We start from the raw sequence: 18,757 nt of genomic DNA, 5'->3' as shown, positions 1-18,757 counted from the left end.
AAATGTGAGCCAAAATCATCCCAATTAAAAGAACCAAAGACTTAAACTACTTCAGTCTGTGTGCATTGAATTTATTTAATACACGAGTTTCACAATTTGAGTTGAATTACTGAAATAAATGAACTTTTCCACGACATTCTAATTTATTGAGATGCACCTGTATAGTTTGTTTTACTTATATATATACTTTACCTTTATGTGTAAGTTTTTGGAATAATAAATTCAGTGTCAGAATGGAAAGATTTCTGGCTTCTGTCCAATTAAGTTCTTAGCTCTTTTTAAATGATAAACTTGCTCTTTTTGTCATCATTTTGAAGAAACAACTATTTTACTTATTTTGGACTGATTTTTCTAATTTTATTTAAAAAACAAATGTATCCCCAAGCTTTTGTACAGGTCAAAAATGTTGCTTTCTGGTGACTCTTTGAAACATTCAACATTCAAAAATGTAAATTTTAAAAGAAAACACCTTATTTTTTATTCCCAAGAAAGATATTGATGTGTAGTTGAGGAATTCTAAGGATATTTTAATGAATGCTAAAGATTTTTTTTTGCATAATAAAAAAATGTATTCATGTTAAAAAAATAAATTGTTTTTCATTAAGTAACATTTATTCTACTTACAATATCTGTTATAAATTATCTATAAAAGTAAATAATATTGGATGACTTCTTGTTCTGATGTTATCAGAACTGCTGTGGTTATCATGTAAGGTAAGACGGGTAAAACGCCTCCTCTACAAACAGCTAAAATTGCAACCTAGAGTATTTAGTGTTGAGTTTAAACACAGAATGCATCATCCAAGATATTATTATCAACATAAATAAATATAGCCAATGATCAGTTGTTATGACAAAAAAAATTAAAGAGATGGCCTACCTTGGCAAAGAGTTCTCAGAAGACAAGAACATCCTTGAAATTGTTCAGATGGAATACAGTAAATCTCATGCTCAGATCAAAACATTTATGGCTTTTTTGCTTTTTTTATTTATTTTTTTTGTATGTATGCATCTGGCAGACACTTTCATCCAAAGTGAGATTGCATTCAAGCTTACATTTTATCAGTTCATGCATTCCCCGGATTCTTCATGCCAGATGCATAAACAAACAAATAAACAAATATTTGATTACTCAAAATGTTTTGACCTGAGCGTGAACATACGTGAGATGCATTTCATCCAATGTTTTAATGATTTTTTGCTATCTGATAAATCAACTGATCAGTGGCAATAACAACGACATTATAGCAAATGTGTTTCATTCATGCAGTTCATGCACTTTTAAGAAAAAGAGAAATGACTCCAGACAGCACACCACACAAATGAGTGTTTTGCTGCAGTTTCAGTGGTATGAACATACGTGAGATGCATTTCATCCAATGTTTTAATGATTTTTTGCTATCTGATAAATCAACTGATCAGTGGCAATAACAACGACATTATAGCAAATGTGTTTCATTCATGCAGTTCATGCACTTTTAAGAAAAAGAGAAATGACTCCAGACAGCACACCACACAAATGAGTGTTTTGCTGCAGTTTCAGTGGTTGTGCAGGAATGTGAGTCTCCATCTGACATGCATTTTTAATGACTTTCTCTTTGCATGCACAGGTGGATTCCAGCAGTAGTGCAGGTGTCACATATACACCTGTTGCTAAGACACATAAACCAGCTTCACACTGGACAACACTAGACCTTCATATGACACTGTTGAACTGTATGTAGAAGATGAGGGGTGACGAAGACATCAGTGTTCACAGTCTCTCTCTGGACTCCCTCAGCTTGACCGACTATGAGAATCCACACGACGTGATTCTGGAGGATGAAGGCGACACAGAGCCGGACGCTCAGGGTAAGGAACGGATATGTACTGTAGATCTGAATTCAGGGTTTGTGCTGCAAATTTGAAATGAGGCACCAAACAGGATGCAGATTCATAACTGCAATATAAATTAAAATAAATAAATGTGACCCTGGAGCACAAAAGCTGTCTTAAGTTGCCGGGGTATATTTGTCACTGAATATGTTTTTGTTTAAAAAAAAAAAGTGAATTTATCAGACAGTTCTGACTCTTATTTTCTTAGAATTGCGAGTTATAAAGTCAGAATTGCAAGATTTAAACTCATAATTCGGAGAAAAAAAAGTCTGAATTGCGTGATATAAACTATAAGCCTTTTTTATTTTTTATTCAGTGGCAGAAACAGGTTTCCATAAAACTCACATTAAAAGGAAGGTAATTCAGTTTCATAAAGTACTTTATTTGCATGATTCTGTTTACATACAATATTGCTAAAGCATTATACACAAAACAAGTAATGACTATATATATATATATATATAAGCTGGGTGCGTGTTGCTTTGCGTGAACCCGTGCTGCTATATGGGTATTACAAGTTAAAAGAGCCAGTCTACGCCCAATAGGGGATATTATCTCGCAGAAGAAAAAAATAAATGAATAAAATAAACACAATAAAATTTTTAAATAGTTTTCCACACGGTCCGAAATTACTTTTAGACTGAGAGACAGTAAGTGACTCCCAAAAACAACACATGTAGCATTAAAAAATTAAAAAAAAAAAAAAATAATAAATATATATATATATATATATATATATATATATATATATATATATATACAATATAACAATAAAAATTAATAAAAAATTGTTTATCATTTTTATTTTAAACATTTACAAAACCTTTCAATGAAGAATAAGAATTTAAAATGGGGAGAAAATCTCATTATGAAATAAATGTTTTTTTCTCTAATACACACTGACCACAATTAATCGTGCCCTTTTATTCAATACTTTTTGAAGCCTCAATTTGCCAAAATAACAGCTCTGAGTCTTCTCCTATAATACCTGATGAGGTTAGAGAGCAGCTGATAAGAGATCAGAGACCATTCCTTCATCCAGAATCATTGATTTTGATTGTTTTTGGATCACTGTCCTGTTGGAAGATCAACCAAGGCCCATCTTGAGTGTTTGCTGCTAAAAAGCTGATTTTTTGTTCTGTCTGACGACAGATCCAGGTCCGGTCGTGTCCGACAGCTCGAGTTTGTCTTTAGATGAGAGCATTTTCTTTTCTTGAAATTCTCCCAAACATCATGTGGTGAAGTAGGTGCTGTTTGAAATGTTTTTATGCTTTCTGACCCCGAAACTCAACTATTTTCTGCAATTCTCCAGCTGTGGTCATTGAAGAGTCTTTGGCCACCCAAATTCTCCTCGTTGCCTTGCTTTAAGACAGTTTAGACACACATCCTCTTCCAGCAGAGTCGTATCATTTCCAGTTGATTGGAAATTCTTCATTATTGCACTGATGGTGGAAATGGGAATTTTCAATGCTCTTTTCCTACAGCAACTTTTTATTTTGTGAAGCTCAACAATCTTGTTCTGCACGTCAGAACTATATTCTTTGGTTTTCTCATTGTGATGGATGATTAAGGGAATTTGGCCTTTGTGTTCCTCATATTTACACTCATGTGAAACAGGAAGCCATGGCTGGATAATTTCATGTTCCTAGTCACAAAAATACTGGTGTGCAAAAAAAATTGTAAATAAGAATGAGAATATACTTCAGAGATATTTTAATATTTATTTTACACGACTGTGTGTGTGTGTGTGTGTGTGTGTGTGTGTGAGAGAGTGAGAGAGTGTGTGTGTGTGTGTGTGTGTGAGTGTGTGTGTGTGTGTGTGTGTGTGTGTGTGTGTGTGTGTGTGTGAGAGTGCGAGTGCGAGTGCGAGTGCGAGTGCGTGTGAGTGTGAGTGTGTGTGTGTGTGTGTGTGTGTGTGTGTGTGATATTCTTAATGTGATATGCGTTCTTCAACAGTGAATTTTGCCCAACCTTGTACTCATGTCAAGTCAAGTCACCTTTATTTATATAGCGCTTTTAACAATACAGATGGTGTCAAAGCAGCTTTACAGCATCAAAATAGGAAAATAGTGTGTCAAAAGGACAATAGTAGACACTCAATACAATATAAGAAATGATGAGAAATGACTGCTCTGGTGTTTTTCTCCAGTATCAGAGGTGAAGCTCATCAGGAAGGACCTGTCCACTGAAGAATTATACCTACAGGGCTGTCAGCTGGTGGGAGTCGTTCCTGTCAGATACTTCCTCAGAAACCTGGGCTCTGCCACCATTAACCTCAACCATCATGGACTCGGTCCTCTGGGAGCAAAAGCCCTGGCCATCGCTCTAGTGGTAAGACTGGCCGTTTCTGATGTTTCTGATGATCTACAGCTGATGTGCTGATCTCAGACGCTCTGTGTGTGTAGACGGACATGCACACCACAACACTGGAGCTGGCAGACAACTCCCTGTTAGCCGAAGGGGCCAGATATCTCATGGAGATGCTGAGGGCCAATTTCACCATTCACAATCTTGTAAGTCTATTTTACTGTTCACCTGTTGTGATAAATTTGTCCACTAGAGGGAAGCAAAATGTTAACTTCTGGCGTCTTCCAGGATCTCTCTGACAATCACCTTCAGTCTGCTGGAGCCGAGTCGGGCTCTGCCACCATTAACCTCAACCATCATGGACTCGGTCCTCTGGGAGCAAAAGCCCTGGCCATCGCTCTAGTGGTAAGACTGGCCGTTTCTGATGTTTCTGATGATCTACAGCTGATGTGCTGATCTCAGACGCTCTGTGTGTGTAGACGGACATGCACACCACAACACTGGAGCTGGCAGACAACTCCCTGTTAGCCGAAGGGGCCAGATATCTCATGGAGATGCTGAGGGCCAATTTCACCATTCACAATCTTGTAAGTCTATTTTACTGTTCACCTGTTGTGATAAATTTGTCCACTAGAGGGAAGCAAAGCATTAACTTCTGGCGTCTTCCAGGATCTCTCTGACAATCACCTTCAGTCTGCTGGAGCCGAGTGTGTCGCTAAGATGCTCCTGGAAAACATTTCCATTAAATCCTTAAAACTGTCAGGTATTTCATGCATAAGTACATTCAGCATGATCATATGGTAAACCTGATTCACAGTGACAAACCACAATGTTTATGTTCACAGGGAATAAGTTTGCTGAAGATGATGCCAAATGGTTTGCAGATGCGTTTGCTGTAAGTTCATGCACCACAATCTGTTTATACAAATCAAATGTAGCTAAAGTGATCGATCACCCAAACTGAAAATTCTGTCATCATTTACTCACCTTCATCTCTTTCCAAATCCATATGACTTTCTTTCTTCAGCAATACACAAATGGTAACCAAACACTTTTGGTGCCCATTGACTTCCATTGTGTGGACTAAAAGCTGAGACCTTTCTCAAAATATCTAGTTTTGTGTCTCACAGAAGAAAGAAAGTCATATGGATTTGGAACAACATGTTCATTTTTAGGTAAACTATAGTCACTCATTCATCTAAATGGGGGAAATGTGAAAAAATATCCACTAGATGTGACTGTTTCTCAACAAGAGCATGTGCTTTTTCATTGTACACCAAATATAAATCAAATCTAATCAAAGTGATTTATCTTAATTTTGGTCCAAAAAAAGGCACATAGGGGGAGTGTCTGAAACAGTTTTAGCTTTGGTTTGCTGTGCACTTTTTATGGGTGTTCTATTCTATTCTATTCTATTGTAATAAAAAAGGTAATTGTGGCTTTGTATCTCACAATTCAGATTTGTCTTGCAATTCTGAGTTTATATTTCACAATTGCAAGAAAAACAAATCATAATTGTGACATTGAAGTTGCAATTTGTTTTTATTTCTTATCCCGTGGCTGAAAATAAAAACTGAATTGTGAGATGTAAAATCAGAATTCTGAGAAAAAAGTCTGAATTGTGAGATATAAACTTAAGAGTTGCAATGTCTTTTTAAAGCACACTTTACATTACATTACCAAAGTTAAATTGTCAAATTAAATATTTCCTTTAGTGTTTTTAGTTTAGTAAGAGTAATGCATACAGGGTCGCTCAAAATCCCGTTTAAAAATTGTCTGAGAGTAAGATTGGCATGACAAGAACATGACTTTAAACACAACAGAAGGGGTTTTATTAGTCTGACACAGGTTTTGCAACAAAACATAAATAATTGCATCACTTATTTAGCCAAAATGTGCTATTGCATGGTTATTTATTTTTTAAAAAGTCCTCTTGTCACTTAAACAGTTGAGCAATGACACGAACAACACCAAGGTCATGAGTTCAGTTTCCAGGGAAAGCAAGAACTTACCAAATGTGTACATTTAATGCTATGCACGTCTTTTTAGATAGAAGTGCCTGTCAAATGCATGAATGTAGTTTAGCTTAGCATAGCACAAACTGATCTGTCTTGATGATCTACAACAAAGTATCCTGATAACACACAATGTTTTTGATGGGGCATTGAGGATGACATGGGGATCGTGAACTAATTCTGGTGCTGCAGAAATTACACACTGCACCTGATGCATGAGTTACAGAAACTGAATAGCAACTGAATACATCTCAACTCTAGTTCCTGAGAATAGAAACATCTGTATCTCCAGAGCAACTACAGAGTGAAGGAGCTGGATTTGAGTCACAATCAGTTCTGCGGCAGAGGTGGTGAACATCTGGGTCAGATGATAGGTGAAAACGACACGCTTGGTGTGTGAGAGTTAAACTTCACTGCACAAAGAAAGCAAGCACAATAAATACATGTATGTTCATGCAGCAAATAATGACGGTTTAGAAGTTCTTGATCTGAGCTGGAATCATCTGCGAATGAAAGGAGCTGTAGCTTTCTGTGCTGGACTGAAGGTACCCACACACACAAACACACAGCTCAGTGTCACATTGTGTCAGTGTTGGGGAAAGTTACTTTTAAAAGTAATGCATTACAATATTGCATTACTCCCTAAAAAAGTAACTAATTATGTTAGTTACTTTTTATGGAAAGTAATGCGTTACGTTACTTTTGCGTTACTTTTTAAATATGAGCTGGGCTTGATTGTTTTTAATATAAGAAGTTCTATTTATAGCAAATGTAAAAGCCCTTTCACACCAAAAAGTGTAATGAATAAACCTCAGGCTGAAGGAAAAGTAAATTCACGTCTGTACAGTAGAACGCAGGAGAAGAAACACTCTTCAGCAATAAAAAACCAATGAAGCACAATAGTTTATCTAAAGTCATTTTTGCTTATTAGTATGGTTGAACTGGATCATCAAAGGTCAGCAGCAAAGACATAAGTTAATAAAATGGGATTAGATACATTTGTGTTATTTAACATATTTAGTTACATATTCTTAGTTTGCATTTCACTGTTTTAATTCATTTTGATGAATACTAAATCTGTTTTTTGCGAGTGGGATGAATTAATGCACATTCACATTTAGTCTAGAACTACATCATGTTCACACAGCGCACACAACGCCTCTGTCATCAGGTCAACACGACTTTGAAACACTTAGACCTCTCGTTTAATGGCTTTGGAAACGAGGGCGCTTTGGCTTTGGGTGAAGCACTAAAGTTCAACAACACCGTGGTTCACCTGGACCTCAACAACAACCGCATCAGCGATGAAGGAGCGAGCCTGCTGTGTAAGGGACTGGAGGCCAACGACACGCTCAGAGTGCTGCAGGTGTGTCAGGCGGCTCTTTAGACTGTCAAGTTAGATTAGAATCACCTTTTTAAACATTGCACAAGTACAATGCAACACGATCATATGCAACAACTCATTTGAGTAATGAGCAGTTAAATTATGTTACAGGGCATCTCAGACATTATAGACTAAATGGCAAATTTGAGTCATTTTAAGGCAGAATCCCGTTTATGTTACACAGATTTTGAAAGTGATCAGTGTGATAATGATAATTGTTTTCTTACAGATGGCGTATAACTCATTGACAGTGGAGGGAGCTCTTACTTTGATAAACGTGGTCAAGAACACACCTAAAACTGCCATCGAGGAGATCAACATATGTGTGAGTGCAGCAGCGTCACGGCACACGATGCACAGTATAAATATAAATTTTCATAATCAACAGAGCTGTTATTATTTATAACTTAAACTTTAGTACGTAAACGTTCACTGTACTTACTGCAATGCCTTCAGATCCAATTATATGCAATTATGACTAGAAGCGGAAACACTAATTATTATGCATTATGCATTTATTGTTTCTTTTCCAGAATATTAAAAATATTAGGCTTATAAGTTGTGCATTGATTCAGACTTCCACATATTCTGTACCTTAAAGAAACAAATGCATAAGCACTGGACACCCCAAGGCAAAACTGCACCTTATTCATGCATTTGAAAGCGTATTCTCTGTGATCTTTAAAGAAACACAGACGATTAGACACACACGGTGATTGTGGTCGATCAGAAAAAGTGATTTTCACAAAAAGCTAAAAGTGAAGATTTTATTACATTTTGGACTGGTTTATGCAGCCCTGCACAACATTCAGACAACATTATATTTATTGTGGCCACAAATTAAGAATACATTCACCCATTATATGAATTCATTCCCTCGTTTTAGTTCAATCATGGCCATGAATTAAGAATTTGTTATCTAATTTTAGTGAATTGTGGCCACATTGTACTAATCTGCTTAAGTAAATGTGGCCATGGTTTATTAAAGTGAGGGAACAAATTAATGGTAACACTTTATTTTAAGGACCAATTCTCACTAACTAGCATGCATATTACTAGCATATTGCCTGTTTATTGGTAATTATAAAGCAGATAGTGATGTCTTATTCTGCATGAGCATTTTCTAGATCCCTTAACCCAATACATAAACATAACTACTACAACTACTACCTTACTTACTATCAATAAGAAGCAAAATAGGAGTTTATTGAGAGAAAGTTAATAGTGAATATGCGTTCCCTAATCTAATTTGTTACCATATACTTTTTGTCTATCAGTTTGGATCAGTCAAAGATAAATATTCCTGATGTATACAATTCTTGAAGGTTAGTCAAGTCAAAAGATCAGAGTGCTTACATCTTGAAGGCATAAAGAAAAACACATAAAAAATAAAATAAATAAAATAATAAAAACAACATGACTGTCAATATCATGGACTTTTAGTTTGTTTTCTTTCCTCATGCTTTCCTTGACCTAGTTTTCCCTCGTGTTTGATTAGTTCATTCTGTTCACCTGTGTCTAGTTAATTATCTTTATTTGCCTCTGTACTTAAGTTCCTGTCTGTGCTGCATTAGTTTGTCGGATCTCGTCTATGTTTTCAAGTGTGCTAAGACTTCCTCTTGTGAATTTTCCTTCTGTGTGGACAATTAAAGATGATTTTACCTTAATCTTCGAGAGTGTTTTTAGTGCACCGGAGTGTGACAATGACAGTGCATAAGATACATAAGATGATAAAATATCATATTCATAGGATCATATAAGTGGTCTTATACAGGATTCCATAGTTTCCTACATAAATCTAGCTTGTCATTTTTGATCAATTGGAACAATGGTGTTTTTTATGTGAACTGAATTTGTGTAAAAATACTGTAGAGTTTGACTGGACGTATGACCTCTGACATCACCAAAAGCCTTACAGGAAGTGTTTTGTCCTGTATTTATTTTACTGTTCTAACTGTGGTAACTATGGGACAGACATACCAGTTAATAATAATAATTAAAATAAAAAATAAAATTTAGAATGGGCATAAAATGTGTTTGTGTTGTAGAACGTGCTGGTGAATGAGAACTTCGTGCAGCTCTTGGAGCTGATCTGTCAGGAGCATCCCAGTCTGGAGGTGCAGTATGGAGGCGTTGGCGGCTTTATCGCCAAAAAACCTCGCAAACGCATCGACCCCATGAAAGTTATTCAGGTAGATAGTCCACACTCATGAGAATGAAATCTGCTGAAATCTGGATTTGTGTGTTTCTCAAATGTACAGTCTCACTACATTTGCTGAATTGTCTTTTCGAAGGATTACCTTGATCAGCGCAAGCTTCGCCTGTGGGACTTCTTCCGTAACATCGACAAGGATGGGACAATGCGTGTTCCTGTCGTAGACTTCAGGAGAGCCGTTCAGGTATTGACCTGGGTCCAAAAAAGTCCCACTTTCCTGAAAAGTAAAAAGTAAAATCCATGAAGCTCATTGATGAATGTCCAGAGTGAGCACAGCTGCAATCTAGACAAAGAACAAGCTCAAGAAGTATAAGAGAGTTTTCATTTGTTTGCATGTTTTCATTATTCCCAGACTTCCACTTGCGTTATTTCAGTGCTTTCATCATCACAGCACTACTATTCTGACATGTGGAAAATGGTTTAAAGGGGTCACATGATGCTATTTTAAAGATAATTATTTTGTGTATTTGGTGTAACAGAATATGTTGACAATGTTCAAAAAACACATTCTTTTTCAAATACTGTACATTGTAGGTCCTCTATGCCCCGCCTCTCTCAAACGCTTCGTTTTCAACAAAGCCACCTCCTTTGACAAGCGCAGTCTGCTCTGATTGGCCAGCTGACCCAGTGCATTGTGATTGGCCGAACACCACAAGCACGCGTCGGAAATGTAACGCCCCTTTCCATAATCGCAGCTTCAACTTTCAAAGTAAATATCAAGACGGTTAATAATGTCGTTAGTTTTACCATCAGTGTTTTAGGGGGGTGTGGCTGACTCTTAACTTTTATAAAGAATATCTCTTTGGATTTGAGACTTTAGTCTTTGCAACTTTACAGATCTTCTTTATGCACCAAGAGCTTGTAACACTCAAAAGAGAAAGGAACAATTGAAATCGCATCATATGACCCCTTTAAGAACGAGCAGATGAGTCCAAACAGCAGTGTAAAACTAGACCTAAGCATCAAACAACATTTTATTTTTGATATTTTATATCTGATCACAGCAATCCAGCATCCCATTGGAGAAGTTCCAGATTGAGGAGTTGATTCAGAGACTGGACAGAGACCGAACAGGCATAGTGGACTACAGGTGAGCTCACTTTTACTGCTCTACCCTCAACACTGAGCTAATGAAGCCAATAATTATCAAGTGTATGACAAAGCACACAGACACTGTGCACCTGGACGATTCTCTCCAATAATGCAACTTTGTGATCATAAATCATAAGCTCTGATCCGTACCCTAGAGAGCTGCATTACTGTCATCTGTCTACAGTACATAGGCAGTAAAGGGAACCTCATAAGTGACTAATTTTCAGTGCTCTACATCAGTGTTCAAACATCAGCTCTTCACTACAATATTACAGTAAGCATAAAAGTATATATCTTGAAGCTTTTATTGGTCCCACTTTATATTAAGTGGCCCTAATACCTGTGTACTTACATAGTAACTAGATGTGTACGTAGTATGTAACCACAGTGTAAGTACACATTGGTACATAGTATCTACAGCTGTAATATTTCTGTAACTACACATATGTAACAACCCACCGAATGGTATGTGTAAGTACAAATGGTTCCAATTACTCTTATGCATATTGTTGTTACAAAATGTAGTTATAAAATTCCAGTTACATGAGTACTCAGTGAAGTGAAAAACAGTGTTGTTACCAATGTCCTGTTACACATTTGTACTTACACAAACTCTACACAGACAGCAGCACAGTGTTCCTCACATGAAGCACACAAGAAACTTGACTCACAATTGATTTTGAATTTGGTGGTAACTTGTTGCCAACAACTCAGTTTTGTGATTTTTTTTAGGTTACTAGAGCTTTGTTTACACAGGTACAAAATATATTACACAGATATTGGTACACACATGTAAATAGAAAACAGAACACAGTTGTCCTCATGAAGCAGACGTGCCTGTAAGCGCTTGCACAAAACTTGTTGAAGCGGATACTTTGAACCCATAATTCCCAAAAGTGTATTCCCACCAATCCTGCTTTCTAGATTTTATTTTTATAGGATCAGTGTGGCGCTCACATTAAAATCTTCAGTTTGAAATGGAGATTAATAGAAACACAGATGTCGGATACAAGTGAAGTCATAAGTTGAATGTAAAAAGGCAGATAAAAAAATAAGATAAAAGATTGGAACTGTACCTTGTAGTGTAAATGTAGCCTAGGAGTTTTAGGTCTATATTGCACCACTTCCAGTTCTCATTGCACTTGCTGAGAATAAAGACGTTCACAGTGCCGTTACTATTGCTGAATTAATGTCTCGCTACCCTACAGAGGCCTGGCAGATACTAGGAAACAGATGATGCGAGACCACCGGCGCCAATTGCGTAAAGTGGAGTCCCGGCAGAAGAAGGAGAAGCAGAAGAGTGACAGGATCCTAAAAACCTTTGAGAGCGCCGTAGAGGCCGTCACTCCACGGAGCTCCATGATAATATCACCAGGTGCTGCCAAAGAGGACTCCAGTGGCCTTCAGCCATTCTCTGCCACCCCGCTCAGCTCCTGGCATCATATAATCATGTCCAACAGCAGCCGCTACTCTGTCAATAACATGAGCAGCGAGCATGTGCATCTTCCCATGATAGGGAATGCCTCGAGCTCACCAGGCATGCGCTCGTATTCCCAGCCAAATCTTTTCGCCAGCATCCCTAAACAATCCACCAGCAAACCTGCTTCTGCCCAGGGAATGCACTCTAGGTCCAACCCGAGCGTGTCCAGCAGTAAACTTAGCCCCACAGCTAACCTGACCAGATCCAGGCCTGCGTTAAACACAGAGCCAACCAGTAAAACAAAAGTTAAGGGAAAGAAAAAGAAGTCCAAGAAAATAAAAGAAAAAATATAACACCAAATGGACATGGTGCCCATGTGGTGGTGATGATTTTCAGTGAATAAGGACATTTTCGTAGGCTTTATCTACAGCTTGTACGGATTTTGTCACAATGTTCAGGGAGGTTTATAATATGTCTGACAGTGTTTTCAGGACAAGGGAGTGGATGAACCTATTCATCTGTTAAGATTTAACCTGTAAATATGTGTTTAAAAAGTAAATGTAGTAAAAACAGGTCTGATCCCTGGTTAAATGATGAGCTACGGCGTTGTAGACAAGCTTTTTAAATTGCAATCCATGCTTTGATATCATCAAGACTTGACTATTGCAATGTGTTATGTAAGGGAATTAGCCAGTCATCTATATCTAATTTGCAAAAAGTTCAAAACTCTGCTGCTAGACTCTTAATGGGTATTACGGTATAAAACGTGAAGATATTACTCCTACCCTGGTCTCCCTGCATTGGCTTTCAGTTTATTATAGGATTGATTTTAAACTTCTGTTATTGGTGTACAAATCCTTGCATGGACTCGCACTGGTCTATCTTTCAGATCTCTTAATTAAATATCAGACTGGATGAAGTTTGAGATCAGCGACTTGGAAGTTACTCAAAATTCCAAGGACACATCTGAGTCAAAAAAGAGATTGCGCCTTTGCTGTAGAAGTGCCTAAACTTTGGAACAGTCTGTCTAAACATATTAGAGACGCGGCTACTGTACAGGATTTTAAAGTACAACTCAAAACACACCTGTGTCAATAACTTTTAATCAGTGATAATTTTATTAAATGTGTTGCCTGTGTGATGCGTGTTTTTCTGTGTGACATTGTAAAGCACATTAATCAACTTGTGTTGCTTTAATTGTACTATATAAATAAAGTTGCCATTGTCATAAAGTTGTATCTGGGAGCTCAGAAGTCTTGCAATATACCACATGGGATATACAGACATTTTTTTTCTTACTTGGTCAATTATATTGTATCAGTTTTCTTTATTATATTCATGTATGTTGTGTTGCACTATTAGACTTTTAGTGCATGTGATTCTACTTTGATGAGACTCAAAATCATAAAGTTGGGACAACAAAATTCCCCAAACTGATTATGTAAATAAAAGGGTATGTAAAATATTTGAAGAGTAAACAGTAAACAGGTATATGTAACATGGTCGTGTCATTTACCAGCCTAACTACAGCTTCAGTAACTCTGTCATGGTTGTTCAAATTGGCAAATTTATTATGCAATTTACTAAATACCACTTTAAAATAACCTAGACGGCACCAGGATACACATACAATTTATTTGGTTTTACCAAATGATAGTTGAGATCAATGTGAATTGAAAATAAATGGCCATTTATAATTTATTACTCAACATAATAATAGGGTTGCCCATTTTAGCCCAAATTAAGATACTCAATAGTGTCTTGCTCATTTGGGACCAGTTTATTTTGCTTATAGGTTATTGGTAAACACATTTTTCATAAATTAAGAGAAAAATATTTTCTGATCATATTTCTTACTGATAAATTGGGTGACATCATTCCTTTTTAGTGCCAGTTTATCTGAATTGCACAGCGTCCTGCACTGCTGATAACATATTTCATGTGAAAGCACACCTGTATTGTTTTTACTGGCTATGTTTCAACATAATCTGACCAATGCCTTAAATCCACAAAGTAAATTGCATTAGAGGTGTTGTGTAAAGGACATAAGCAAATGAACATCATCAGTTGTCAGAGAATAATGCTGTGAAAGGTCCAGATGCTGATAATGTCACAAGATATGATGGTCTTTAAAAGCCAGAGAGCTCCGTTCCTACAACACAACTAACTGATGCAGGATGATTGCCACGCTTCTTTATTTCGTCCTCTTTGGGTCTGCTGTTGTCGAGGGGGTGAGTACAGTACAAGTTTATCTCTATAACCTGTTTAAAAGCAGCAGAAACTGAACAAAGAGCTTTACAATTTAATTATCAGGAAGCATCATGAAGCAACTCTGACCTACAGGATACATGCTTTTTACTCAGCCAAACTCAAAAGTTGAGATTTGAATGGTTCATCTATTGGAGAAGATCTGACATACAGCAGCGGTTTACTGCAGTTTAGCAGACACAAGAGAAACTATGTTCACCCATAGATTTTAAAGAGGCAGAAAGTAAAACTTTGACTGGAAGAGCTCACATACTTGAAAGTGTATAAACGATCGACGTAAATGCAATGTAGTTGAGCCATGTAAAGCCTTAAAAACAAAGGGTAACACTTTAGTTGAGGGACCAGTTTTCACTATTAATTAGTTGCTTATTAGCATGCATATTACTAGCATATTGGCTGTTTATTAGTACTTATAAAGCACATATAAATGCCTTATTCTGCATAACCATATTCTAGATCCCTTACACCTACCTCATACCTGAACTTAACAACTACCTTAATAACTATTAATAAGCAGCAAAGTAGGAGTTTACTGAAGCAAACGTCATAGTTAATAGTGAGAATTGGTCCCCAAACTAAAGTGTGACCAAACAAAGAGTAGCACCTTGAATTCAATTCTGTACTGGAAGCCAGTGGAGAAAAAGATAACAAGTGTAATAACTTCCCTTAGTCTGAACGAGTTGCAGGCAGGACAGGTGGCACTGAGAGATTACCATGTATAGACAATTACAGTAGACCAGGTGAGAAGATATAAAGGCATACAACAGGTTTTTCACAGACAAAACTTCAGTAATCATTTCATTTATTAGTAGTGTGCCTCTAGCTCAAACAGTAGGGCAGGGGTGTCCAATCTTGCTCCTGGAAGGGTTTGGTGGTCATAGGTATGAGTATGATTCCCAAATGCATGAACTAATACAGTGAACTCCTTGAATGCAATGTAAATGACTTCGGGTAAAATCGTCTGCCAAATGCATGAATGTAAATTAATCTTGCTGATGTAGAAGAAGAGAAAGGCTGATGGCTTTCACTTGTCTTCTGTAGGCACTGAGTCCCTGGGCTGAGGGCAGCGCCTCTGGTGGAGAATGTATCTGTGAGGCTTTCCTTCCCAACAGCACATTTCCAATCAGAGAGCTCATTTCGCTGGAGAGCACAGCAGTCGAAATCAACTACAAACTGGAGATGGAGATTAGCAAGGTTTGGTACAACCTTAAGAACTCATGAGACTAAACTGAAGTGAAACCTGCAGAAGCTAATTGTTCTTTAACTGTTCTCGTGCAGGTGGAGATTTATGAGGTTAAACTAAAGGTCTATGTAGCAAAAATAATGAACCTGACAGTGCTGATCGAGCTGATGGAGGATGACCCCGACTCCTACAGTGAGCTCCACATAGAAGAGGTGAAAATCAAGATCAAGCAGGTGGAGGCTCTAATTGTGGAGCTGCAGGCGTCTATACAAACCACCACTGCCGTGCTCATATCCATACGCAAACAGGTGAAACTTTATGAACCTCTGCTCAATCAGCATAAATAGCACCCTTTGTGTTAGTTTGACAAAACAAACTATTAGATATTGTACAGGAATGAAGGTGATTCTTTTCAAAATCACTGACAACAGGCACAGTACATTCGGGGGTTATTCTGCGATAACAACTGGCTGGATGTACATTATCCCCCTTATCGCATGGCTATTTGCCATATAAGTAAATAATTAGACACAAAATATTGATTTGAGTTGAAATGTTTGAACGCAAAGCTTCCGTGAAGACAGCAGTTGCTAGTAAGCGGCAAGTTCAAACCAGACGAACATTTAAGGGATACGGTGCAGTCAAACCACTTATTACACAACATTGCAACACATAAATAATAATGGCAATAAAATATATTGATTAAAGACTAAACTGTTTTAAAATCTTACCAGTACATTAGTTATCTTATAATCCATTACAGTGTACAAAATTGTTGCAGCAGCTGCGTTTGTATGAAACGAGAGAGAGCGAGTCTGCGATACCAGAATTACATTAAATAATTGTAAACATAATATTGAATTGAGTTTTAATATTTTATTAGCTAACCAAATGCAAAGCTTTCACCAAGAAAAATGGTTCCCAGTGCTGACTTCAGTTACCCAGATGAGCCTGTGTTATCAGCTTCCAACGGTTGTTATCGAGGGATAACATACCTCGGAATGTTGTGACTGACCACTCAGAATCAAGTATTCCACAGAGCTGTATAATAAAAATGTATGGCCTACCCTGTTGCTGATCTGCTGGTTTCCCCAAAAGGTTTCTTAAGTTGCTTAACAAGCAGATCAACCAGTTTCACCAGAAAAAAAAGCATGCTGGTTGACCATCTTCCCCAGCTAAGTAGGTGTTTCAACATGGCAAAGCAACTAGTACTAAACCAACACTAGCCAGCCTAAACTATTCTGGAAGGGTTTTAACATTCAAACTCTTGCAAACATCCAGGCAAGGCTTTGTTCAGCCAACAATCAAAGTTGGCTCACAGTTCAGCCTTTCTTTGTAGAGTAAACATGAGTACAGCAAGTACAGCATCTTCCTGGATCAACATCTTTGATGAACCTGTAACAACATTCCAATAAACCAATCGGATTTGAGGACTAAGTTTACAATGTCAAATTATGCTTAAAAATTCACTGTGTTGATCCAGGAACATGCCTAACAAAATCACTGTGTTGAGTTTGCATGTTTTCGTAGTGTTGCTGGGTGCCACGATAACCCAAAGACTTGGGTTAAAGTGATTTGGACACTAAAATAATCATGTATGTTAAATCTGTGAAGAACTGTTCAGGATGATTTTGTACCTTTTACCTTACATTAATATTGTGATTAAATTTCATTTTGATGAAAACAGATCAGTGTTATGATTGTTGTACTGACTCATCTGGAGATCACCTATGATAAGAACCAAGTTCTTGTGACACGTCGAGAATATATCATTCTTCAGCAGAAACTAGAAGAGTGCGAGAGACGCCATAATGAAATCTTTAACCCCGACATTGGTAAGTCTTTCTCCATCAAGACACTGAATGTCCCATTCTGTTTTCAATCATCTATAATTATAAACTCATTTACTTGTTTTACAAGGAATCTGCAATCATGGTGGAATTAGAAGAATCAGCAAACCCATCATCAGCCAGCTGAATGCAGATCTGAGTGCAGGTTATAAGTATGGAGGATGGGGCAAAGACTCAAAGCCCCTGCCTGGTTCTGAAAACATGTACTGGTACTCCGGCTCTACTGACACTCTGGTCAGCAGAATCACACAGTACTCTGACTACTACAATCTGATCATGAGACAGGGCTTTAAGACACATCAGCTTTATGTCCAATATAATTATGATTGGCGAGGCACTGGAAACAACTACATTGTGCGGGAAAACACCCTGTACTATCAGTTCAGAAGCTCTTTTGCTATGGGAAAGCTCAACATGACCAGTGTAAAAGTTGAGTATAAGGTGATTCCTATGGCCAGTGCCCAATTCTCATATCATTACTCAGCCAACCAGAACCTGGACTTTGCAGCCGATGAGTCCGGCCTGTGGGTAACCTACGCCACGGAGAAATCGAAGGGTAAACTAGTTTTAGGGAAGATCAATGAAGTGTCATTTGAAGTAGAGGAGGTTTGGCAGACCAGTATTTTCAAACCATCTGTAGGAAACACTTTCATGATATGTGGGGTTCTGTATGCCACAAGGTCTGTAGACACTAAAACTGAGGAGATCTTTTACACCTTTGACACTCGCACCGAACAGGAAAGCTATGTTAGCATTCCCTTTGAGAAGTTCCAGGACTCCTATGTTTACTTGGACTACAACCCCACCGATCAGAAACTCTACATGTTCAGCAATGGTTATTACATCAGCTATCATGTTTGGTTCAACTATGAGGGCTCTAGAGATAAGCTCTTGATTGACAAGTAACCTGAGAATTATGAATATTTTATGCAGCTGTCAATCACAGAATAGCAATGAGTGTGCTGCATTTATGTTTGTGTAATAAAGTCTTATGAGCACTATGACTTGGAGTGGAGGTTGTTTTTTCTTGGACATTTTTAATGCTGATCAGGACATTGTAAAATCTGTAAAAACATGCAGATGCAGATGTCTGTATACACACTAATTCACACCATCTTATAGGACTAATAAAAGTTAAAGATTTATCA

General features: G+C 37.5%; 2 protein-coding genes across 2 annotated transcripts; both read left to right on the top strand.

The window, feature by feature from the left end:
* Positions 1–1,727: 1,727 nt before the first annotated feature.
* LOC107563617 (leucine-rich repeat-containing protein 74A) lies at positions 1,728–12,444 on the top strand. The gene is made up of 13 exons (XM_016248522.1): positions 1,728–1,851; positions 4,025–4,206; positions 4,281–4,388; positions 4,852–4,945; positions 5,028–5,077; positions 6,490–6,571; positions 6,657–6,742; positions 7,369–7,563; positions 7,811–7,906; positions 9,630–9,773; positions 9,876–9,980; positions 10,801–10,886; positions 12,099–12,444. Exons 1-13 carry the CDS (start codon positions 1,728–1,730, stop codon positions 12,112–12,114), a joined length of 1,368 nt encoding a protein of 455 aa, XP_016104008.1. The 3' UTR covers positions 12,115–12,444.
* A 2,041-nt stretch (positions 12,445–14,485) lies between these two features.
* Positions 14,486–18,515, top strand: olfm4.1 (olfactomedin 4, tandem duplicate 1). Its single transcript, XM_016248521.1, has 5 exons — positions 14,486–14,539; positions 15,618–15,770; positions 15,855–16,067; positions 17,447–17,594; positions 17,680–18,515. Exons 1-5 carry the CDS (start codon positions 14,486–14,488, stop codon positions 18,513–18,515), a joined length of 1,404 nt encoding a protein of 467 aa, XP_016104007.1.
* The last annotated feature ends 242 nt before the right edge of the window (positions 18,516–18,757 follow it).

This window comes from Sinocyclocheilus grahami, unplaced genomic scaffold (genome assembly GCF_001515645.1).
Source record: "Sinocyclocheilus grahami isolate Dianchi unplaced genomic scaffold, SAMN03320097.WGS_v1.1 scaffold881.1, whole genome shotgun sequence".
Classification (NCBI taxonomy): Eukaryota; Metazoa; Chordata; class Actinopteri; order Cypriniformes; family Cyprinidae; genus Sinocyclocheilus; species Sinocyclocheilus grahami.
Note: the sequence above shows the minus strand (reverse complement) of the source record. Positions and strands in the feature narration are given on the sequence as shown.

Excerpts from the sequence above, each read along its gene's own strand:
- LOC107563617 (XM_016248522.1), top strand. The coding sequence starts at position 1,728 with ATGAGGGGTGACGAAGACATCAGTGTTCACAGTCTCTCTCTGGACTCC. Across the intron at positions 4,946-5,027 it reads TAAATCCTTAAAACTGTCAG|GGAATAAGTTTGCTGAAGAT; the intron begins GTATTTCATGCA and ends TTATGTTCACAG. Across the intron at positions 6,572-6,656 it reads ACATCTGGGTCAGATGATAG|CAAATAATGACGGTTTAGAA; the intron begins GTGAAAACGACA and ends ATGTTCATGCAG.
- olfm4.1 (XM_016248521.1), top strand. The coding sequence starts at position 14,486 with ATGATTGCCACGCTTCTTTATTTCGTCCTCTTTGGGTCTGCTGTTGTC. Across the intron at positions 16,068-17,446 it reads TCATATCCATACGCAAACAG|ATCAGTGTTATGATTGTTGT; the intron begins GTGAAACTTTAT and ends TGATGAAAACAG. Across the intron at positions 17,595-17,679 it reads AATCTTTAACCCCGACATTG|GAATCTGCAATCATGGTGGA; the intron begins GTAAGTCTTTCT and ends TTGTTTTACAAG.